We start from the raw sequence: 24,541 nt of genomic DNA on the forward strand, positions 1-24,541 counted from the left end.
GCCCCTAAGACAAGAACTGACTCTGAAGTCACCCACTGTGCCATACCCACAGCTGAGAATACCATAAAGTTCCCTAATGCACTTGGTGGATCCTGACAGTCTTAATCATTGGCTTTCCCGTGGTATTTGTTGCTGAATGCCCTCTTGTTTTCCTGCATGAAGTCTTTGAGTTTCTTCTCCCTGCAGAGTTTGATGACCCATCTGCAATGGTGGTGCTAGCAGAAGAAGAGCTGGTGGTAATAGACCTCAAGACTCCCGGCTGGCCTTCTGTCCAACCTCCGTACCTTGCATCTCTTCACTGCTCAGCCATCACCTGTTCCCACCATGTCTCCAATATCCCACTGAAGTTGTGGGAAAGGATCATTAGTGCAGGGAACAAACAGAATTCCCACTTCTCAAAAATGGTACGACGGCATGTTTTTGTAGAGCTGGAATGAAAAAGTGAACAATTGCTGTGAATTTTTCAAATTAACAATCTTAGACTTCATCTCAGGATTGTTTTGTTTTCTTTTTCTTGGGATGTTTCTGCTTTTAAAGGAGAAGGAGGTTTCAGCGTTTAAATCTTAAATTCAGTCCCGAACAGTTGTAGGCAATTACCTCCCCAGTCCATAACCTACCTGGCAGGGAAAACCTGGAATAACTACTGTAACACAAAATGAAGTAACTCCCACAAAACCTATATGAATCTCCATTTGTAGAATAATCTTTGCTAGTGCTTGATTAACAGAAAGGGGGGGGGGGAACCTTTAGATACACAGATGGCCAAGGAAGGGTGTACACTGTTAATGTATTAGGATGGATGGGAGTGCAACTACTAGGAACTGAAATTGGAAAGCAGGTTTGCTTAACAGCAGTTTTGTACCCATGGGGTTAAAGAAGTATAAATAATATCCAATATGCATATTGAACCCTCAGGAAAATATTTTCCTTCAATCCTTGGAACGATGATCAATTTTGCATTTAATGCAAAGGTGGTTGGGTTGCTCCTTGGATGCCCTGTGGTTTGGGATCCAATCAGATGAATGTTCTGCAAGAAGTGAGAGAATCTGATTCAATGAAATCCGATTTCAAGATTATCCATTGTTCCTTCTGAGAAGCATGGATTGGATGTAGCCTGAAGTACTTCCAGTGCTCCTCTTCTCCTCTCCTCTCCTGCCCCTTTTGCTTTGCATTTTTTTAAAAATATCCTTCAAATCTCAATCCTCTTCTACTAATAAAGCAATCAAATTATGGTTCTTGAATTCAGCTTGCGTACTTTACTGTAGATTTACCTGCATTACTGAATGTGTGGGTTAATATGGATTTCTATACCACTTGATGACTTGTGCAGTCTGGCCTTGTGTGCATCCTGATGCAGACAAGTAATACGTGATAAGAGAGACTGGGAGGCTCAGTTCTCATCACCCTCAAAGGTGACAGTAATGTTCTCTGGCCTTACCGACTCACTGTGAAAACGGATTGTCTCTCGGAGTGTTTCCAGCAGTTCGGGCCAGTGCTTGCACTGAGCTTTCTGCAACATCTGCTGCTGTTTGCAGAGAATGTAGGTTAATGGATTCCTTCCAACTGTTAACATTAAACCTTAGCAAGAAGAAATTGGCTAGTAAAACCTTAAAGAACTGATTTATAGCCTTAATCCAACAAATGACCGATCTGTGTAGATTTGCTGTTGAATGCTTCCCTCCCACCCACCATCCAGTTTACATACTTACTGTTTTTAAAATGGTAAGCATTGACCCCTGTCACAATTTTTTCCCTTAGCCCTGGCCAATTGATGGAGGTACCAGTTTGGCTCCAGATCCTCCCCAGAGGGACTTGCTGCTTACAGGGTAAGTATAAAAGTTGAGAGATTCCTCATATTACTAGTATGATGGCAGAGCGGAGACTCTTGGCAGAAATAGCAGACTTCTGTTTGACTGTCAGCAGGAGTAATGTGAGGGTCATAACATTGAAAGGGAAATAAAGTGACCTTTTTTTTAAGACTGGCATGCCTGTAGTTTAACTTCATTGATGACAATTGGTGACCGTTCCCGACACAAGTGGACTTGTAAGGTATAAGAGAACAACGGTACTTGTACTTGATTGCCTGGTGTGTATGTTTGTGTCTTTTCCTATGCACGTTATGACTTTATTACTCTTTTCATCTAGAGCATCAAAAGCAACTTAAAAACTGTACAAAATCTGTAGAGGATTCCATTCTAGATTTCTGATAAAATTGTCTCACTTGAAGGTCTAGGCATCATGCCACGCTGCTCCAAAATACAGGCACATACAGGAGATGTAGTGTTTGGTGTTCCTGAGAATTATGTGTCCTGATTTTGAGAACAGATGGTCAAGCATAACTACCTTTCACTGGACTTCATAAACCCTAGTGGGATGGAAACCAGGGCTCATTTTGAGGGGGAACACACAGGAATGCAGTTCCAGCAGTTCCCCAAAGAGGTCACATGACAGGTGGCCCTGCCCACCTGACTCAGCCATTTTGGGCCCGTTTCAGCCTGGATTGGGGCCGAAACTGCCCGGATCGGGCCTCTGATGGGTGGTGGATCGCTCTCCCGCTCAGCAGTGGCCCGATCCTGACCATTTTGGACCCCTTTTTGCCATTTTGGGCCCAGTTTCGGCCCTGAATGGCCAGGATTGGGTCCAAAACAACCAAGATAGGTGATGTCAAGGGGTGTGGTATATGCTACTGAGTTATGTTAATGAATTATGCTAATGAGTTCCTCCAGCTGTTTTTCTACGAAATGACCCCTGATGGAAACTAATTTCAGAAACATTTGTTGTAGAATTAATCAGATCAGCCTTTTTTACTTCCTTGCTGAGTGTAATAAGCATGGCTCGTGGTGTTTCGGAGAGAGCCATATGAAAGTTTTGCACTTTGCTACTGGGCATGTGGATCTGCCAGTTGTGCTACTACAAACCCCTTTATACAAATCGTGCCTGTCCGTATTATTCCTATCCTTTTCATTTTGAATGTTCATTGCAATTTGTGGCCCTTCACATTAAGTTGTTGGACAATGTAACAAAAGCTTTCTAGAGTGGTAGTTATCATGAACAAAAATTCCTCCCAGCCAGATGAAAGAGCAGTTGCTTATGAACATGTGGAAATAAATACAGAAAGCAGTTTTCTTCTATTCTCTTCAAACTGTGTTCTGAGGAACCCTGGAGTTCTTCAGTCAAATGACAAAGCAGGCAGGCATTCCTAAAAGACAGCTTTCCCACCGCTATTGACTCTTCCCTTGCTGTGCATAGCCGCAGGGGAACGTTGATGTGGTCTTCTGTGAATGTACATTCATCATTGCCGAACTAAACGTCTATGTCTAATAGGCCTGTGGTCTGTACTCCATGTGACTGTGCATCCTAGTATTTAGCATTGGCCAAACCCTGCAGGGTTGTTGAGGCCTAAAAAGTCGGCGGTGACATTGGCATGATCTGCTTGCCTCTTTCTTAATTCGTTTCCGTCAGGCACGAAGATGGTACAGTGCGATTCTGGAATGCGTCTGGTGTATGTTTGAGCCTCCTATATAAGCTGAGCACAGTGAGGGTGTTCCTGACTGATGCAGATCCCAATGACAATATGAACCAAATGGGGGATGATGAGTGGCCTCCACTGCGCAAGGTGAGATGTCCATGCTTTGGGCAAGACCTGCTCTAGTCTAGTTGCAAACAAGTCACCCTGTTGTATCAGTTCTTGCTGTGTGCTAAGGTGGCCTCTTTTTTTCTTCCCTCCCTGCCATACCAGGTTGGCTCTTTTGACCCTTACAGTGATGACCCCAGGCTTGGAATCCAGAAGATCTTCCTGTGCAAGTACAGTGGCTACTTTGCTATAGCAGGAACAGCAGGGCAGGTATTAAAATACTCTAGAAAGACTGTGGGGGGGGGGAGTGCTTGGAAGGACACTTTTCAGCTGGCCAGATGATCCCACCAGGATTCTGCATAGATGCTGCTCTTCCCCATAGAGCATTGGTGATTTTATTTTTGTTCCCACTAAAGTGAAAGATGAAGGAACAGCAGGCCTAGATGGTTTTCCACCTGACCTGTCATAATCCCAAGGGCTGCAGGTGCAGAAGCAATACATACCCAGGCATTGTTTTATATGTTCTTGAGCTGAGCCCTGGCTTAAACAGGTTCTGGAACTAAATCCTCATGAATCAGATTCTAATACTTTTTCCAGGAGAGGGGGGTTATCACTCAAGGTAGCTCTATAATGGTCTTTCCGTAGTTGTGTCTGTTTGCAATATTCATTGTAAGTTTCCTCTGTTGGTCCTGCATCATATGTTCTGCCTATCTGCCATATACTCAGCCAATTTGCAGTTAAGCCTACTTCAGCCTAATCGTGCTCAGGATGTTTTTCTTCTTTAAGTACATCTGCTTTCTCCTCCTCCTGCTCCTGATATTAATAACAAAGCTACTAGAATACAATAGAATACTGGGAAGATTGTTTTAAAGCTTTCGTTAGTCCGTGAGTTATGTGGGCAATGAGAAATCTCTGGATTGGCTAGTGAGCTGCTTCTTTTTTCCCCACAAGGCTTTTTTCATTAAGTTTTCAAAGAGCAGAAGTGAAACTGCCACAGCACCCTTAGATCTATGGGCACGAACCGGGAGAAAAATGAACTGTGTAGTTCATGGTTCATCATGTTTTAAAACCCACAAACTTTCAGAAACCTGCCCTGGTTCACGAACCAGTTCATTTGATTGATGAAAATGTCACTTCCGAGTCAGAAAATTGTCACTTCCTGGTCAGCAGAAGGTCTGCAGAAAGCCCATCCCTTGTTGCCTAGGAAACTGACTGATGGGCGCCAGGCTGTCTGCAGTGATGAACCAAAAAACGACCCAAATGAACCAGCCTAAAGTTTGTGGTGGTTCGTCAGAAATAGGCTCTGATGAACTGCTGGTTTGCGAACCACGAACCGGCCCGGTTCGTACCAAACTTTGATTTGTATTTTGGTTTGTGCCCATCTCCAGTTGAGAAACCTTTGTTGCTGGAAGGTCAATGCATAGACATGGTTGAATATATTTGGGTAACTGAAACTGGATAGGGAAGCTCAACTGTGATAGAACAAATAGCACATACACATGCTTACAAACATCTGTTGTGAAGTGTGAATAGTGGAGTTCTCAGAGTATGGGCATGGGTTTTACAACTACAAAAGTTACCATTACCAGACTAGAAAGGAAGCTGGCACAGTTAATGAGCAAAGTCAAGGAAGTCATAAAGGCAAGAAAGCTTCCTTTAAAAAGTGGAAGTCTTGCTAGAACAAGGTAGGCAAGAGAAAACTCAGACTTGGACAAAACATTGACAGTAATGTGGGTGAACATATAATATGAAGAGCATATTTCTAAAAATGTTAAGAGGAACAGCATACATATCTTTAAATGCATCAGAATTAGAAAACAGGCAAGGGAAGCAGTGGGACCCTTGGATGTCAGAGGTGAAAGGAATGCTAAAGGAGGTTGGGGAGACGGGAAATAAACTGAATGTTTTGTATCACCTGCAAATACTGGATCCTCTGTCTTCCTGAAGGATGTAAAGTTGAGTAAAATAGTGACGAGAGATGAAGTTCTAAGGATAATGGACAGATTATAAACCAAAAGTCACTGGATCCATACGGCATGTATCTGACAGTTCCTAAAGAACTCAGATGTGAAATTGTTGACCTATCAATACCCAACATTGCTAAAATTGGCCTCCCTTCCAGTTTTTTACAAGGGGTCCAGAGGTAATGTAGGAACTAACAGGGCAATTAGCATAGCATCTGTTATGGGTAAATTGATACAAATTCTTAGAATCAAACACATAGAGAAACAAGCTCTTGAAAAAGATGGGCATAATTTCTGTAAAGGGAAGCCCTGTCTCACCAACCTTCTGGAGTCTATTGAGAGGATTAACAAATATATGAACGAGGGTAATCCAGGAGACATTATATACTGGGGCTTCCAAAAAACTTTTGACAAAGTCCCTCACAAAAGGCTCCAGAGTAAACTTAGCAGTCATTGGATAAGAGGAGAGGGCTGTCATGGGTTAAAAACTTTTGGAAGAGGAAGCAGAGAGTAGGAGCAAACAGTTCTTGCAGTAGAGAAAAGTAAGTTGTGTTCCATTGGAAACAGTGCTATTTAATTTGTTCATAAGTGATCTGGAATTGGGTGGTGACCAGTGCAGTGACCAAGTTTCCAACTGTTAGCCATAATGGATAAATGAAACCTGCATGTTCGGAATCACAGAAAGAAAACTGCTCAGAGGGGATGCAGAAGCAGGCTTTGCCTTTATTTCCTGATTGTAGACTTTCCAGGCTATCTGTCCCCCTCTGTGAAACAGGCACAGTGCAAGATTATTAAAAGCCAAAGTGTTATTGTCTTGGTCTTACCTGCAGTGGTGTACATGTGACCATGTGGTAGGCTGGTTATCAGCAATGCCTTGCCAAATGATGGTAAAAATTTTCATCACACATCTGCACCAGAAATAGGAAGGGCAAGAGGTTGGATTCCCCCCCCCCTCTTTGCAAGAATTTTAGATGGTTGGCTTACTAACCATGCACAATCTGCTGTCCATTTGGTAAAATAGTTGTCTGTAACAGTGACCTGGTGCTAGAAGACTTATCTTGCCTTGATTCTAGTCGCGTGCTTTGCCTTCAAGCATCGGAGGGTTTTATACAATAAAAAAATGTTAGTTTTGTCCAAAAACCAGTTTGCTCGATACGTAGGAAGAGGAAGCAGACTCCTCTCACACACAGATGCCCTAAAGTGAAATTAAGTGATGAAATAGTAAAATGCAAAACTTCTTCCTTGTTGATTTCTAGGTAAAAACCTGAAGGAGGAAGAATGAGCGTGTAATAGTTTGTAATGCTGAGATTTCGAAATGGGTGGATGAAGGAACTTTTTGTCCCTTTTAGGTACTTGTAATGGAACTAAATGATGAAGAAGCAGAGCAAGTGATCGACCATGCAGAAGCAGACCTCCTCCAGGACCAAGAAGGCTATAGGTGGAAGGGTCACGAACGGCTCAGAACCAGAGAAGGGCCTGTTCGGTTTGAACCGGGTTTCCAGCCGTTTGTCTTGGTTCAGTGTCAGCCACCAGCTGTGGTTACATCGCTGGCTCTTCACTCTGAATGGAAACTGGTGGCCTTTGGTACGAGCCATGGCTTTGGGCTCTTTGATCATCAACAGAAGCGGCTGGTCTTTGTTAAGTAAGTGATTTCCTGGGAAGATACAAAATTACTTGCCGCTCTAAATCTTGCATTCATAGAACTACCAGGTGTTTAGAGAGATGCATGATAAGTTCCATTGGTGGTTATTAGCCAGAATAACTAAATCGAACTTCAAAATTCAGAGGCAGTAAGCTGCTGAATAGCAGTGCTGGGGGATAGCAACATGGGGAGGTCTCTGTGCCCAGATGTTCCAGGATTATCTAGTCAGCTACTATGTGAAACAGGATGCTGGTCCATTGGTCTGATCCAGTATGGCAGCTCTTATTTTCACACTGTTGTGCCAGAGTGTGTAAGAACAGGAGCTACAAGCTCAGCTTGGAAATCACTTAGGCAATCAGTCCTCTCTCTGTAATCATTCCCCCTAGTTGAAGAGGGAATGATTACACCAGTTTGGTATAGTGGTTAAAAGCAACAGTACTCTAATCTGGAGAACTGAGTTTGGTTCCCCACTTCTCCACTTGAAACCAGCTGGGTGACCTTGAGTCAGTCACGGCTCTTCCAGAGCTCTCTCAGCCCCACCCACCTCACAGGGTAATTGTTGATGGGATAATAATAATATACTTTGTAAACCGCTCTGAATTGATGTTAAGTTGTCTTAAAGGGCAGCATATAAATTGAATGTTGTTGTTAAGAGTAGATCTAGACATTAAAAGGAAGGGGGAAGAGGGAAACACAGGATCTATGCAGGAAAACCTTCCTTGTTGGAGGTACCTAAAAAAACTGTTGTGTTGACTGAGTATAGCTCCGAAATGGCAGTGTGGTAAGCCCAGAATTTCCAGGAGAATGCAATGGGCCTGTGGTAAGGCAGCATGGGAGCATTACCTGTGAATTTTGCTGACACGCATACTAGGAAGAGGATATCCTGAAGTCACTGTAACCATCACTAATCAAATTGAGATGGTTTGCATTAAGCTCTACGGCAAAGGGGGTGGAGTTGTGGCTCAGTGGTAGAACTGCATACTTGGCTTGCAGAAGGCTCCAGGTTCAATCCCCAGCATCTCCAGTTAAAAGTCGTGGGTGGTGAGAGAAACCTGGAGTGCATCTGCTGGCTAGAATAGATGATACTGACTTTGACAGACCAATGGTCTGTATGAGGCACCTCATACGGGTATTGAGGAAGGGGCGCACAAAAGTGCAGCAACATACCTCATGCCGAATCAGAGCTCGGTCTCAGTTTGTCCTGATGCCCGAACGCATCCTTTATATATTGTGTTCAAAGCACACGGGCTGGTTCTGTCCTAATTCTGGCTTTTCTTACATGCAAACCATATATTTTGGCCCATTCAATGCCTGGCAGTGTCCTATGTCACCTTACAAGGTTTTTTATGTTTTAAAAATCTCATAAGCGGCCTGCATTTGATTGCAGTTTAACTTACGGCTGACCAGAATACGGAAGTGATGCATTCTGTTGGCTTCATTCTAGGTGCACTCTGCATCCAAGCGACCAGCTGGCATTGGAGGGTCCGCTTTCCAGGGTGAAATCCTTAAAGAAGTCCCTTCGTCAGTCCTTCCGACGGATGCGAAGGAGTAGGGTGTCCAACCGAAAGCGGCGAACTGCTGAGGTGAGGAGATACCCTCTTTGGCTTCACGTGCCTGGTAATACGTTGGCTTGGAGATAGCAGATAAATGCATAGCAGTATTACATCTTGACCTTACCGCTTGCACCCCTGATATTTTGGAGGAAATCCAGGCAGCTAGAGGTGCCCTTGGAGCAAAATTGTGCTGGATTCCTTGAATTAGTGCTGGTCAAATGCCTGTTGTCTTCCAGTGTGTTTACAGTTGTGTTTTACCTGAGTATGAAAGAAGCCTAGCAAGAGGCAGTATGCAACACTAAAATATTCTGTCCTTTAGAGGTTTCTTTTTGTTGCAGCAGGTATCCCACTGCTGAACATTAAATGTGCAGTAAGTAGTTGACACTGAAGGAAATAGCTGCAGTGGGAGTTGCTTGACCTTTTAAAAGTAAGATTTCCTTATTTCTATTGCCAAGCAATATAATGGCATATTTTTCAAAAGAGCGATCCCTTTATCAGGCTATTCCTACAGCCTGCTTGAGAGAGCCCAAATTGATGAAGCTTTATTCTCTTGTTTCCCGTTTTTTGTTGTGCAAAGGTGCAAGAAGGGATTCCCAGGTACGACCAGGATGCACTACAGGAGATAGAACTAGCTCCAGTCCAGCGGAAGATTGAAGCACGGTCTGCTGAAGACTCCTTCACTGGTTTTGTGCGCACTTTGTACTTTGCAGACACCTTCTTAAGAGACAGTGAGTGAGACGGGCTCCTTCCTTTTGACTTGCACGTGCTCCTATGCTGAAAGTTGTGAGTAGGGGGATTTGATGAGTTAGCTGGGCACTGTGACCTCCTTTGCACAGCTCTGGGGCTAGTGTAAAGCAGAACCTGTTTACCCAAGTTCTGGTGATTTTTTTTTAAAGCTATAGTTTCCAAACAGCTATCCCCAATTGTGCTTTAAAGTTTAGTTCTATGATTTTTAAATATTTCACCGGAACTCCATTTCTGTGGCCTAAACTAGACAAAACAGCAGATCTGTGAACAGATTCCCTATATTTTTTAAAAGCGTGAACACAAGTTGTGGGATAGATTCAGATTGGGGATGGAGGGGTTACCCTCTCTTCCCCCCCCCTCCCAGAGCAGCAACTTGGCCTTGGGGGTGGAATCTAGGTTCTCACATTGTGCCTGTATGTTTTACCTTACAGGAAAAGATGTGGTGGTGGAGAGAGAATAAAGACGCTTGCAATCAGGAAAGCTAGGGAGGGTTTATCCTTCGCAAGACGTTGTCACTTGATTTAAAGTGCTGCAGTTGTTTACACAGATCTCCCACCATCACATTTATTTTGACCCTATGAATGACTTAACACATGAGAGGAATTCACTGCATCTGATAAAATAGGTTCAGGTTCTAAATTTGATAGTCTTAAAGGAGCCATGGAGCTTTTCCTGTTTTGTGTTTGCTGCTGCAAATAATACTGGTACCCTACTGTAATTAGGTTCAAAACCTCTAGACTTCTATTTTAAATGTGGCCAGGTTAGTTAGGCATAAGAACATGTTTTCTGTTTTACTCCAAGTGCAAAGTTTCTGATTTGCAGTAATGCTTGGGATACATGGGAAAGGGCCACAGAGGGAGAAGAAGAGAACAACTGTGCCAGTATTGGCTGAGGACCCCCCTCCCCTATTAACCTTGCCACTTAGCTGCCATTTCCTTTATCTTTTCTCACTACCTTGAAGGCTAGAAATGTGGACACAGACACTTAGGGCTATAAAAGATTTTTTAAACTCCTGTGCTGTACTCTTTCAGTCTGATATGCGTTCTTTGCATCAATGTAATTGTGATACAAATGTGAAACCAGCAGAGTCCAACACTGCTCCTCATCTAATTTAAGGAGTAGATTTGCTTTCCGTCACTTGCAATATGTGCATCATGAGAATTCTGCTCACAGGTTCTGCATCTGTTTTAGGTTCTCGCCATTGTCCGTCCTTGTGGGCTGGCACCAATGGGGGCACCATATATGCCTTCTCTTTGCGTGTTCCTCCAGCCGAGAGAAGAATGGATGAGCCTGTCAAGGCAGAACAGGGTGAGTGAGCCTCGTAATATTTACATTTCGTTAAATGGTTGTCTCCACCACTAGGACACACTTCCACCCTAAAATGTAAAGAATTTAGCCTCCAGCAGAGAGACTGCTTTTGGAAAGTTCAGATGTCTTGTGCAAGGGTCAAAAGCAATGTGTGTATTCGGTAAGAAATAACGCGAAAGATAATGGCTCCAGTACAATAAAAGCCCTTTAAGTATTGCTTTCAAGTATTGCAGTTTCTGACCAGCCACAGTAATGCAAGTAAAAAAAAATTTAATATTGCTTTGCATTGCCACCATTTTATATTGAATTGCAAAGCTGTTATAAACTAACACTTGTAATAGATATGAAAAGACATCAATACCAAGCCCTATGCCTTGGGCAGTAGTGTAATATGTACTCAACACAATATATTTCAATAATCAACCGGAAATGAAACAATGCCTATATCTGGCGTACACAATAACGGAGCTTAACAGAAGGTTGTGTAGCTCACTCTACGTATACCGTCCTCCAGGGAGCCACGTGAATAATCTTCAACAGCAGCGGCTATGCTATTCGTCAAATAATTTTTCCATTGGACCTTTTGAGTTCCACATAGAGTGAGCTACACCACTTTCTGTTAAGCTCCATTATTGTGTACGCCAGATATAGGCACTGTTTCATTTCCGGTTGATTATTGAAATATATTGTGTTGTGTACATATTACACTACTCCCCAATGCATAGGGCTTGGTATTGATGTCTTTTCATATCTATTACAAGTGTTAGTTTATAACAGCTTTGCAATTCATTATATGGGGACTTTTGTCTGTTACTAGTATACCTACCCGTATTTGCCCTTCTTATTTGGTACCATTTTATATTGTTCCAAGAGGGAAGTGCACATTGTAGAGCAGCTCATTGGTGTCTTTGGATGAAGGAGTGTATATCTGAGGTGTATACTTTTGCTTGCTTCATTTGTCAGCCAAAGAAATCCAGCTCATGCACAGAGCTCCTGTTGTGGGGATTCTTGTCCTGGACGGCCGCAGCACTCCTCTTCCAGAGCCACTGGAAGTGGCGCATGATCTTTCCAAGAGTCCTGATATGCAAGGAAGCCACCAGCTTCTCGTGGTATCTGAAGAACAATTTAAGGTAAGTGTGGTGCTATGTGCATATCCATGCTTGTATATTTTTCTGTTGGAACACACCAGCCAAGGAATTCCTGGGAATTCATTTTTTTCTTGATTTTTTTTTTTTACTGGATCTTGCTTGGCATTGAGTGACATTTCAGTTACGCCTTCTGTAGAAAGCTGCCTTTGGAGCAGGGATTTCTACCTTCCTCCTTGGTTGTGTTATTTTTTTAAATACAGTTTAATAATCATGCTTAACATAATAAGGGAAAGTGGCTGGCTACTTAGTAGATCCGGATGGCAAGCCAGCCTTTTGCTGGTACTACATATAGCAAAGCAGGTGGTATTGGAAGCTGTGAGAATTGGATATGGTACCATCCCATCCTTGTATTGGTGCTTGTGAAATTGATTGCGTCCTGCATTGCGAGGTAGTAACTGCTTGCAGAAGTCTGGACTGTCCCCTAGTGACGAAAAGAAGCTACTTCTAAGCCTACTTCCTTGCTGCAGCCAGAAAGCTTGTGTTATGATGGGTAAATACAATGTTGCTTATTTGCATTGGCAGATTTTCACATTGCCAAAGGTCAGCTCCAAACTGAAGTTCAAGTTGACCGCCTTGGAAGGCTGTCGGGTGCGGAAGGTGACAGTCGCCAGCTTTGCTAGCAGTAAAGATGAATACAATGAAAATGACCTGGCTGTTCTGACCAACTTAGGAGACATCCACATCATTTCTTTGCCTTTACTCAAAATACAAGTGCGATATCCCTGTATCCGCAAGGAGGACGTAAGCGGCATTGCCTCCTGTGTGTTCACCAGATACGGACAAGGTATCACCGCAGTCATCTACAAGTTCTACTGTTACTGTGATTTCTTTGGAAACCTTTTATTCTGATACATGTGACAACAGCCTTTTTATTCTACTGTGTACAATACCTAGGAAAGCGAAGTATACTTTTTGTTGGAAAGACCGAAATTGCCATCTGGACCAAGGGTCTTGACTGCTTTTGCAACAAGCTCAGATGCTGCTGCTGCTGTTGTTGTTGCTAATAATAATAATAATAATAATAATAATAATAATAATAATAATAATAATAATAATTCAATTTGTAGTCTGCTTTTCCTCCAAGCAGGCGCAGAGTGGATCACATCAATTTAAAAATAGGGAAATAACAATTAAATCTTGCCGTGGAATACTTGCACTTATTTAAAGCTGGCTTTTAAGGAGGATAGGGGGTTGGATGCCCATATGTGCTTCTAGAACTATCCAACAAGAAATTGGTATGTCTTGAATCTCACATAATAATTCCATGTTTTCTGTTTTAAAAGCTTTGCTTTTTCATCTTAAATCTGTGTATGAAGATAAATTTGTTCAGGGGCGCTTGCTTCCAAATTAGTGCATAGCTTTAGTCTGGGTGGGGACAATGCAAATGTATGCCTTTGTAGAAAATCCAGTTATTCCATACACTGGTGCTCTGTGTGTGTGCGTTTGCACAGCTTACAAGTTTCTCCATCTTCCTTTGCAGGGTTCTATCTCATCTCCCCATCAGAGTTTGAGAGGTTTTCCCTTTCCACAAAGTGGCTGGTTGAACCACGCTGTCTCATAGAAGCACCTGAAAAGACAGGCAATAGCTGTATGCACAACGCATCTGGCATGGAGAGGCCTTCAAAGAAATCAAAGTACGAATGCTTGCAGCGTTTCCACTGATCTAACCAGTAGGACACTTGTGCAGAAAGGGTGCTTGCTGGCATGGTAAAAATATACTTACGTTGCTGTGACGCACATGTTTAACTATGAGAAAGTTGCAGCGAAGGAGCTTCATGCTCACCTTGGGCAGGGACATGTCACTCTACGCAGTGACCTTACCTGACAACTGATAGACAGTCTGTGCTGCTCCTGCAACCCGTTTGCAAGACATCACTTCTCTTTTTATCCTGTTGCATTGTTCTTTTTTTGAAATGAAGACAACTCAGAAATGTTTGGTACCATGTCCCCATCTTATGCAGAGATTTCTGCAGCTGTATATGGAAATGCCACAAAACAAAGCCCCATGAACAAGTTAGAAAATAAACACCTAGCTATTTGTCAGTCCTATCTGTCATAAAGAACGATCAAAGACTGAAAAAACTAGAACCAGATTTGTCCTAGATGGCTACAGAAAAGGTAGTCATTGATCACTGGGGTGGCAAGCCTGTTTCTGTGCTGTACCACTTCAGATTGGGGGATTATACTATTAATTGTTGCTCTTTACAAAACAAATTTGTCCACATAGAAATAGTACACAAGGGAGTACTAACCTAGAACCCTTGTCTTTGTTATGCTGAGGGCTTTTTCTGTGGCGGTATTCATTAGTACTGAGTACTGGCACCTTTGTGGGGGCTCTATCAAGTCCTGATGGGGGAAATGGTGTAAATTGGTGCAACCTGATGTATGAGCACCAACCAAAAAAGCACTCATTATCGTAGATTTGTGTGCCATGAATCTGTTGTATATGGAAGAGCAATTGATCGTGTGAGTCTGTTGTCCAGTGTGTACAGGCAAGACACAAGCCTACGGTGCTTGAAAACCTATGCATTTGGGGGGCCTTAAGTTGTTTAAAAGGCAACAGGTGTCATTCAAAGCCGTGCAGTGTGAGCCAGTCTTACATAATCGCCTGCATTGGTTTCCAGGTAAACTATATATGGTTGATGGACCAGCCTAGGGTAAACTAATTTCTCACTTGCCTGGTCTTGGCAGGATATCTTCTGTAATCATTTGTCTGATTGTCTTTTCTTTGTCTTCTATAGCAGGGAATCAGGACGGAGCTCTAGTGAGCCAGGTGGAGATGGTAAGTGAGACATAAATGCATATTGGTTGTAAATGTAGAGGATTCCATCACGATCAGGCTGCTTGCATGCAGATGTTTGGCTTCAGCTTGCAATCCAAACCAAAGCAGGGTTGGGGGGTTTTAGGAGGGGGGGAGCATCCATATGCAATGTGCTCGTTCACCCACTTTCCATCTCCTCCACCTGCCCTCACTTTGCTGCTGCAGTCTTCCCCAGACTAGGCTTGGTACAATCTTTTTTGGAAAGATTGCAGTCAAAGTATGTATGTATGCCATGTGACTGCTCCATGGCCACTGTGCGGCGGGAATTACGAGAGTTACACAGAGAATCATTGCTGTGTAGAAGAATCCTCACTGAACGAGACGTCTTGAGCCACTGCCAACAGTCTTGGCATGAATAAATCAGATGGCAAGCTGTGGCTGGTAGCAGGATTGCGCAGCTACTGAGGTTGGCTCTGAATTTTGACAGTGAAATGTGTCATATATCGCACTTTGTAAATACAGTTTTTGGCATGACAGGTTGCATAAAGAGGCTTCCTGTCAGCTTATCTGGCTGCACTCCACAGGTGCCATATTCATAAATGCTGAGACAAGCCTCAAAATGAGTCTTTTAAAAAAAAAAAAAAAAAAAAGCTTGATGTCCTTGTTATTCCTAAGCCTTTTGGGTTTGCTGTTAGCTTTCTTAACTACAAGAACTAGAAAAGCGTATATGGAAGACGGCATTCTGTTGCTCAGAGGCGCTGGAGGGAAGAACACTCAGTAACAGCGAGCTGTTATCCAAAAGCTTGCATCATGACCTTCAGTCCTTCTGAGGATAAGGAACTGTCAGAACAGGAGTAACAGGAGTAGCCTTTAACAGCTTCTAGAGATAAGCTTAACCTCTGTTTTTCTTTTGGGGAGGATAAGTTGGAACAATTGTTACAGGCTTCTAAGTTTTTGTATGTTGCATTATGGGGGTTTGCTGCATCTAACTTTCTGCATGTTTCTTTTTAGAGAGGAAGCCTGCAAAGTTGATGGAACATGCCCTGCTCAATGATGAAAGTAAGGAGAATATTATTTATTTCCTTTGTGGGTTAGGCTTTCTGTAGGGATTGGCCTCAAATGATTGACTTGGTGTCAGCCAGTTTCTCCCACTCAAATAACTTGTTAAGAACATAAGTGGGTGCCCACATGACTTAAATTGCAAGGGTGGTGGGGGAGATCAATGGGGTGAATTCTCAACTCAGCCAAATGTGAAGATTCTTACATTTGAAGTTTGGAACTCCAAATTTAAAACCATGAAACAATGCCCTAAGGTTGCAGAAAAATCTGAAATTTTTTTAAAAAATTGGGAAGTTAAAAACCTCAAAATGATAAAAGGAGTGCCTGTACCTTTAAGAAATGGCTAGCATTTGTGATGGTTGTTAGGCAACCACAACAGTTTTGCAAGTGTTCTAGGCTTGATTTCCGTCAGTAAAAGGTAGGGTGAGGGGGCCAGGGCCCTTTCCAGTGCAGTTTTGGCCTTTGAGGAAGGACTCAGTGGGGCCAGGCCTGACAACAACCTTGGGTGACTTGCTACCACCCAACTTGCATGACTCACTCAGGTTCAGGTACTTGCTAGTATTCAACAGCAGCCACTTCATGAAAGCCAGGGTGGTCTGTTGGTCAGAGTTTCCAAGTAGGACCTCAAATCCCCATTCTGCTGTGGAAACTCAATGGGTGACCTTGGGCCAGGGCTTTCCTTGGGTTTTTCCTTGGGCCTAATTCTCAGCCTAATTTATCTCAAAGGCAGGGGCAGATTGGCCATTAAGAACACCAGGATGCCTCTCCCTGAATGCCAGTGGCATCCCCCCCCTCCTCCCCCTGGACCTGGCCAGCCCACCCAAGCATTGCGCAAGGTGGGGGAAGAGGTGCCCAGCCAGGCCACCTGGGCCCTGCATGAAGTGATGGGGAGGTGGCACCAGGCTAGGCCCCTTGAGCCATGCCTGAAGCAGTGGAGGTAGGATGCATGAGTCAAGGTGGGAGGGGGACAATCCCTGCATGAGGTGGGGGAGGTGCGCATGGCTTCCCAAGCAGTGTGTGAGGTGGGGGAGGTAGTGCCTGGCCAAGCCACCTGAGGGCTGGGGGGAGGTGACATCCATCTGAGCCACCAAAGACTTTGCTAATTAATTGGTTATACACACTGCCCTTTCCTTCCCTCTCAAAGACAGAGTCAAGTAGACTGTTTCTTTCTCTCGCCCTCCTTTTGGGGAGATCCAGGGCCAGGGTGGGCTTGAGGCAGGACCCTTTCCCGGGATTTTTCATTCCCAGTCCACCCCTACCCAGAGTTGTTCTGAAGATAAAATGCAGGAGAAGAGAATGATGTAACCTGCTTTGGATCCCTATTGGGGGAAAAGTAGGGTATAAATAAAGTAAGTGATAAACATAGATTAAGATGGAGGGCAGATAAGAGGTAGGTTGGTGGGTTGGGTGAGAAGAAGAGAAGGAAGCAGGGAAAGGTGAGGATATTGGTGTTGCTAAAAGGCAGGAAAGAAGCAATAGTGTGGGGAAGGGGATACAGAGGAAAAAGAGATGCCCTGTGCAAATCTTTGCAGGCTCCTCATTGTGCAAGTGGGCCAGGCCCAGTTACCGGCATTGCACAGCTGGGCCATAGTTTTCCTGGATAGAGGGTGCCAGGATCTAGGATATGATGGAAAGCTGAAGATTGGGGGGCTATGGGGAGATAAAGGTATGCTGGCTGGTGAGTGGAAAGGAAAACCGGAGGCAGGAAAAGGGGAAGGCTATGGGGGCTTTCAGGGTAGGGAAAGAGGAAATAGTTCTTACGGGTTCCTGTTTGTACTATTGGTTTACCTTAAAGGAGGGAGTTCCCAATAATGCAATTCAAGGGACAAATATTTATACGCTTTGAACAGAGCTTCCTGTTGACATTTACCAATTGTTCTTCAGTGCCTAAGTATTCACTTTCCCGTAGCTTCTGTCCAGTGATACTGCTATGCTTGAAAGAACTTTGGCAGATCAAAAACAACAGACAAAAAATTATTTAGCAAAACAAAATGAAATAACTTTTAATTGATGGTTGTTGTGGGTTTTCTGGGCTGTATTGCCGTGGTCTTGGCATTGTAGTTCCTGACGTTTCGCCAGCAGCTGTGGCTGGCATCTTCAGAAGTGTAGCACCAAAAGACAGAGATCTCTCAGTGTCACAGTGTGGAAAAGATGTTGGCAGGTCATTTATATCTACTCAGGAGGGGTGGGGTTGAGCTGAGATCCTGTAAGAGATCAAAAACAACAGACTTTTAATTGTTTTAAGTGGGAAATGCATTCAAAACACAGTGTATTGTGTTCTCTAATTAGCATGGCAAATAATCCCACCCCTCATTAAGGGTAAAAACTTTGAACTCTGCCGAGAATCCTTAGAGGCAACAGCTAAAAACAAGAGGAGCAGAACCTCAATCGGCAAAGCAGACAGACAACAGAAGGGCTTTTTAAAATAGGGTAATAACAATAATCTTGATTGCTGAAATGTAAAAGGATATTATCCTCAAATACGATCACAACTATCATCAAATGCAAATAACAGTCACTGTATTAGATGTGAATATAATAGGACCCCAGGTAGATATTCTAAAGTCATATAAAGTTATTGTAGAAAAACTTGCAGGAACCTTAGAGTCCATTCCAAAGTGAGTTCAATGAGAATTCAGGTCATTCTCAGTTACTGATGCTGGAGCCAGTGTTTGTTTCTCATCATGATTCAGATTCAGATTTCTTTATTACAGCACTTAGCCAATACATTTATCATAAAAATTAAAATACATATTTTACGACCGTTAAAATATGGATATGTACAATTTAAAAACATAATTTCCTAAATTCTTTCAAAATTTATAAAAACCAGAAATTCAGCATAGTTCTAGACTAGCAGCCGGAGTGGAGGCCTACACTCTAATGGACTTTAACAACCAGGGCACAAAATTTCGCTATCTGGTGTAATGTTGTAACATCTGAGTTTGACAGCAGTTTCTCTAATTTGTTCTTATCCGGATGTTTTGAGATACCTTCCAGAAAGGGATTTATAAGTCTCATATGTGCTTCCTTAAAGAAAGGGCACCTCAGGAACACATGTTCCTGGGTTTCATCCTCCCCAAGTATACAAGGACATAGCCTCCCATTCCAAGGAATCTTCTTAAATCTGCCATCCAGAACAGCAGAGGGTAGGGCAGAACATCTAGCCAAAGTAAACGCTCTCCTAAGTTTGTTTACCTCCAGAATGGATAGATAGGAAGCAGGTGCAGAAATATATCTGCTGCTAGGAGGAGCTATAAAGGCAGGAGTGCCCGGTAAGTCAGATTGTTGTTCAATATCATCTATCCTTTGCCTCATCATGATTGCTTTGCTTTGCTTTTGTTTTTCTTGTAGAAGTTCTGAAGGAAATCCAGAGCACTCTGGAAGGCGGAAGAGGGTGAGTGCCTTGCAACCCGGCTTCTGTTCTCCTTGTTGGGGCCTAGGAAGTTGGTGTCTGCTCAGATGACAGAAGGGAGAAGGCACAAAGAAGATCTGAAAGCACCATTTTAGCACACTTGGATTGCCCTGGGGGGGGGGGTTCCTTTGATTGTTCTCAAACTTGTAATCTTCTCAACAGTTATCAGAATTGAATTCTTAAAGGGGAACACAGTCTACCTGAATTTTTACCAAGGTCTCTTCAGCCAGCTTGTGTTTGAGTGGCATGCTATCCCAGTCTTGTGAACAGCTCAGAACATATTTAAAAGGTTAAGAAATCCTTGGTTTTTAAGAGACCAGGAAAAATGTGCCTGTATAGCTACAATGAACAGTCAGTTGGAGTAAAGGAGAGGATAACCAGGCTCGGAAGGGGGACAGAGGGGACTGCCCAACATGACATTGCCACCAATTAATTTTGTGGTACTGAATCTTCAGTTCTTACGGTTGTTGTGAGTTTTCCGGGCTGTATTGCCGTGGTCTTGGCATTGTAGTTCCTGACGTTTCGCCAGCAGCTGTGGCTGGCATCTTCAGAGGTGTAGCACCAAAAGACAGAGATCTCTCAGTGTCACTGAGAGATCTCTGTCTTTGACACTGAGAGATCTCTGTCTTTTGGTGCTACACCTCTGAAGATGCCAGCCACAGCTGCTGGCGAAACGTCAGGAACTACAATGCCAAGACCACGGCAATACAGCCCGGAAAACTCACAACAACCATCGTTCTCCGGCCGTGAAAGCCTTCGACAATACTTCAGTTCTTACTTCACACAAAGAGAACTTTGGCTCAGTGAGCCTATCCTTCTGTGAAATACTTGTTGTATCAGGGCTTTTTTTCTGGGAAACGAGGTGGTAGAACTCAGTGGGTTGCCCTCAGAGAAAATGGTCACGTGGCTGCTGGCCCCGCCCCCTGATCTCCAGACAGAGGGGAGTTTAGATTGCCCTCCACGCCACCAAGCAGCGTGGAAGGCAATCTAAACTCCCCTCTGTCTGGAGATCAGGGGGCGGGGCCAGCAGCCATGTGACCATTTTCAAGAGGTTCCGGAACTCTGTTCCCCTGCGTTCCCCCTGAAAAAAAGCCCTGGTTGTAATGCATGATTATCTGCTCTAGGGAAGGGGAATAACTTTGCTACTGGACAAGGCAATGGTACAGAGGACGATCTGTCCTGTTGTGAGCTTTGTGAGTATAACTGTTTTGTCATATCTGCAGGAGTTACGGTGACAGAAATTCAAGGAGAATCCAAGTAGGACACAGACTAAGTAATGGAGGGGGTAAGCGAACATACCTTGATACTCATGTCTGTGTGTTCCAATATGCAACATGGTTGTGTGCTCTCAAGCCAAATCCCAGACTTGCAAGGTTGTGATCACCTAAAGACCACTCTTCACTATAACTCCTCAAAGCATTGATTAAGCTTTTGGGCAAACAGCTGTAGAGACAAACTCTTTGTAAGCACAAATTGTGTGTCCTTGTTTTATAGTAATGGACTTCAGAGTTAAAAGTATTGCACAAGCCTGGATCACCTTGAATTTTTAGGAATAATGTGATTCATCATAAGATTTCATTGCCAGAATGTATGGCTTTTCTAGGGCAGTTTTGTTGCATTTGTTCCAGCATCAAGACTAGCTGGAGCACTTGTATCATGCACATGGGAGAAGAGAAGACATGTGTCTTAAGTCAGCTGGGGGAAGATGACAGTTTTTTGGATGCTTCACATGAGGAAACTCGGCTTAATGAAGAGCTGTTGGGAAAAGATGGGCAAAATTAAATGGGAGCAACCAACTGTTGGCAAACTGACCTCTTTGGCATTCGGGTGGCTAAATTTATACAGAGCATGAAATGGTTGCAAGAAAAGCAAAATGTTGACTCAACTTCAGCTAGGAGTCTATTTTGCTATCTTAATACAATCCTGTTACGCTTCTTGACGTAACAACTGCCAGTAAGGCAGTTTTCTGTGCCTGTTCCCTGCAAAAAAAAAAAAAAAAGATCTGGTAAAGAGCCAAAAGGAAAATTATATCCTCACTTTCCTCCCATGTTTTGCAGTTCTCTTTTTAAGACCATCTACAGCTGGGAACCCAGCTAGAGGTAACTAACGCAGCCAAATAAATATTCAGCCTTCCGGCTGACCTAATCTCACCTGCTCTCTGGAGATCCAAGGGTTAGTCCAGAGCAGGGCCCCTCTATGCCCTCTTGGAATTCTGCACCAGTTTCTACAAACATTCCAGTTTGTTCTTACAATTTGTGAAATGATACTGAAACCATTCTGGCAGTGACTAGAGGAGCTGCGTTTAAGCTGGCTACTGCTCAGCATCCTTGTAGCAAATTTCAACACTCCAAATCTGTGAAAGTTTGGGGGGCATTATGTAGGAGGTTTCTTTACCAGCCACCACCGAAGATGTGGGAGCAGCTACATTTGTGGAAATGTATACAGTGGCCCAAACTTGAGCTTGGTTTTCATAGATAGTAGCAACGGCCATTGTTTGTTCCTGACTTACATTTGAGTCTTGGTGTTAGATTCTGGGCAGTATATATTGATAGTAGGAAATAACTATGTAATTTTCTCTTCATAGCAGAATGATGGTTTCACTGTGACGTCTAGCTTTTTGGAAAGAGTGCCATTACACTACTGTCTGCCATCCCTGGGGAGATGCAACCACGGATCATGGCCTCCAATGAAATGACAAGGTTGAACCTTAGTTGGACACTGACCGCTGTCCCCTCTTCTGCACTGTGCCTCACTTGATGCTCTCTCTTCCTTATGAGTTACTGCTAGCCTTGCACACAGGCTGAAATGATTTTCTTGTCTTCTCCTTTCATGCATTTTCATATGTTTTTGCAACTCTTCAAATATTTGCACAGTTCTTTCCTTTTTTTAAAAAAAAGATTTCTACTGGGATGGGTTTTAAATTATAAATATTACTGCCTTGGGTGCAGATTTTTTTAATATACAGTTACCTCTTAAGATTCTTTTGTACATTTTTAAAAATCATAATGGGTGTTTTTTGTTTAATAGAGACCTATTTTAGATGCGTGCTTTTTAAAAAAAACTGATGAAATAATATATCACTTTAGATTACTGTGGCTGCTGTAAACTTTTTTTTTTAAATAAGGAAATTGGAATGTTTTTTTGTCATGTTACGGTACTGTTAAGTGGTTTGGCAGTCTATCTATTTTTGTAGCTGTTCAAATGAGAAAATTAATCAAACCTGTTTTGTATCTGAACACTACATTGATTTGTCTTGAAATAAAACCAATAACTTTACATACTTTTTATTGTGATCGGTGAATACTCAAGTCATGTTGCTTTGTTGGTGCCCAAGTTCAGAAATGGGGAGCTCAGAATGGAGCACTTCAGTTGCCCCTCCAAAACGGCAACCAAGTAAGGTTCCGTTCATAAGTAGTTTGCCAATGCCGTCACCAAGGTGTTTCCTCATTGCTGGTGCAGGTGCAGATAAAACAAGCAGTAATGGGGCTTCCATGTGGCAGTTTTCCCTGCCCCAGTCTGCTGGTAGTGGCCACCTCCTTACCTGGGCCACCAGCGGTTTTGCAATATGTTTTTAATTGACATTTGAATATCATTATCTCAATATACCATTGTAACAATTGGTGTAATGGGTTCTGTGAATTCCCAGCTTTTATCAATAATGATATTCTAGTGCAATGTAAAAAAAATTAAAACGCCTGTTGGAAGGGTAGAAATGGCTGTCACAGTGACAGGGTCAGGGGAAATGGCTAGAATATGGCTGGTAGTTTGCCAATGCCGTCACCAAGGTGTTTCCTCATTGCTGGTGCAGGTGCAGATAAAACAAGCAGTAATGGGGCTTCCATGTGGCAGTTTTCCCTGCCCCAGTCTGCAGGAAAATCCAAATTTTTCCCCACAGCATCCATCTAGTCTTTCTTTCTTTCTCTCTTTTTATTTTATTTTATTTTTAACCTGCCCTCCCTGCAAGCAGGCTCAGGGCGAGGTACAACATTGATTAAAATACAACTTAAAATCATTTATAAAAACAGATAAAATACTGTTGTGCCCCTTTCGGGGCAACCAGTGGGAGTGGACTCTCCATACCCCTTGTAGAGGGAGACCGGGGGAAGGCTTGGCAATGATGGGCTAAAATTAGCCTCCACCATATGCCTGGCAGAACATCTCTGTGTTACAGGCCCACCTAAATGATACAAAATCCTGGTGGGCCCAAGTGTCCTCAGACAGAGAGTTACACCAGGTTGGGGCCAGGACCGAAAAGGCCCTGGCCCTGGTAGAGGCCAGCCGAGCCTCCTTAGGGCCAGGGACCACCAGTAGATGTTTTCTGGTTGAACGAAGTGCTCTCTGGGGCACATACAGGAAGAGACGGTCCCTTAGGTATGCTGGTTCCAGTCCAGATCTTTCCCAAAGTTTTGGAATAAAGCAAGTTTGAGAAAGATTGGAGAAAAGCTGGGGGAACGCTGAGCAGATTCACAAATGCATCATGACGCTGTGGGAAAGTAGGGGGAAAAACTGCTTCCCAAAGCATTGGACATTGGGCTGATAACCCATGTAGAAATGCTCCAGACTCTGTACCACTGAAGCCACCACCTTCCCTTTGCTCTTACATGGCACCAACAATTGGAAAATCTCACCAGCAGCCTCCTTCCTTGGTGCCTTGAATGCTGAGGGTGCATAGTAAAGACTTGACGATCTGGAGAACTACATTCCCCAGATTCCAGGGTCACAGCCCTGGCCAGTATTCAAGATGCCAGTGCAAGAGGAATGGCCTTGCAAGGTGATTACAGGGATGTTATCAAGAGCACCTCAAAATCCAAATTTCAGAACTGGGTTGGGGAGAACTATTAGCTTAGTTTGCTGATCTCAGTTACTCACAAGGCCACCTATAAGTATTTTAAAAATGAAACAAGTGGAAAAAACATCCTTCACATAGACACAGAGGGAGCTCTTGAACTGGTTGTCGTAATCTTCTTCCAAGGACATATAGATGCACCCCTTCAGAGGAGTACAGCTTTTAAAATTTGGTGGTAAACCCCCCATTTTAATTTTCTGGATTTAAACAATCTTCTCTCCAAGCAACCAGCATCCTCCAGAAACATTACATTTAACAGAGGAGACCGTGTAAACACAGCAAGCGATGGTCCCACTTTGAACTGTTTCTAACTCTAGCATAAACTCTGTTGTTGACTCTCCCAGTCAAATAAATGAAATGAAGACATTAACCAGTAAATCTAGAAATCAGGTTACTATAAAATAATACATTATCACACAAAGTAGATGTCATGGCAGCAGTGAACAAAATTAGTCACATGATATGGATTGCATCTGATATTGAGGGGGTTACTGTATACAAATCAGAACCGCTTATGTGTTTGA

At 43.2% G+C, this 24,541-nt stretch overlaps 1 protein-coding gene across 2 annotated transcripts in view; it reads left to right on the forward strand.

Moving 5' to 3' along the window:
• LLGL2 (LLGL scribble cell polarity complex component 2) overlaps window positions 1-22,447 on the forward strand; it is an 82,641-nt gene extending 60,194 nt beyond the window's left edge. The window contains exons 11-26 of one of the 2 annotated variants that reach the window (XM_054978270.1): window positions 187-404; window positions 1,759-1,826; window positions 3,463-3,616; window positions 3,740-3,844; window positions 6,888-7,180; window positions 8,625-8,763; window positions 9,311-9,461; window positions 10,672-10,788; window positions 11,752-11,918; window positions 12,459-12,720; window positions 13,417-13,570; window positions 14,678-14,718; window positions 15,709-15,756; window positions 19,111-19,153; window positions 20,395-20,456; window positions 21,756-22,447. In XM_054978270.1, the coding sequence (XP_054834245.1) occupies window positions 187-404; window positions 1,759-1,826; window positions 3,463-3,616; window positions 3,740-3,844; window positions 6,888-7,180; window positions 8,625-8,763; window positions 9,311-9,461; window positions 10,672-10,788; window positions 11,752-11,918; window positions 12,459-12,720; window positions 13,417-13,570; window positions 14,678-14,718; window positions 15,709-15,756; window positions 19,111-19,153; window positions 20,395-20,456; window positions 21,756-21,763 (2,030 nt within the window). In that variant the 3' untranslated portion in view covers window positions 21,764-22,447. The remainder of the gene's footprint in view (window positions 1-186; window positions 405-1,758; window positions 1,827-3,462; window positions 3,617-3,739; window positions 3,845-6,887; window positions 7,181-8,624; window positions 8,764-9,310; window positions 9,462-10,671; window positions 10,789-11,751; window positions 11,919-12,458; window positions 12,721-13,416; window positions 13,571-14,677; window positions 14,719-15,708; window positions 15,757-19,110; window positions 19,154-20,394; window positions 20,457-21,755) is intronic. The other variant, XM_054978271.1, reaches the window with a different exon arrangement.
• The last annotated feature ends 2,094 nt before the right edge of the window (window positions 22,448-24,541 follow it).

The sequence above is a fragment of the Eublepharis macularius genome, chromosome 4, assembly GCF_028583425.1.
Source record: "Eublepharis macularius isolate TG4126 chromosome 4, MPM_Emac_v1.0, whole genome shotgun sequence".
In the NCBI taxonomy this organism is placed as follows: domain Eukaryota; kingdom Metazoa; phylum Chordata; class Lepidosauria; order Squamata; family Eublepharidae; genus Eublepharis; species Eublepharis macularius.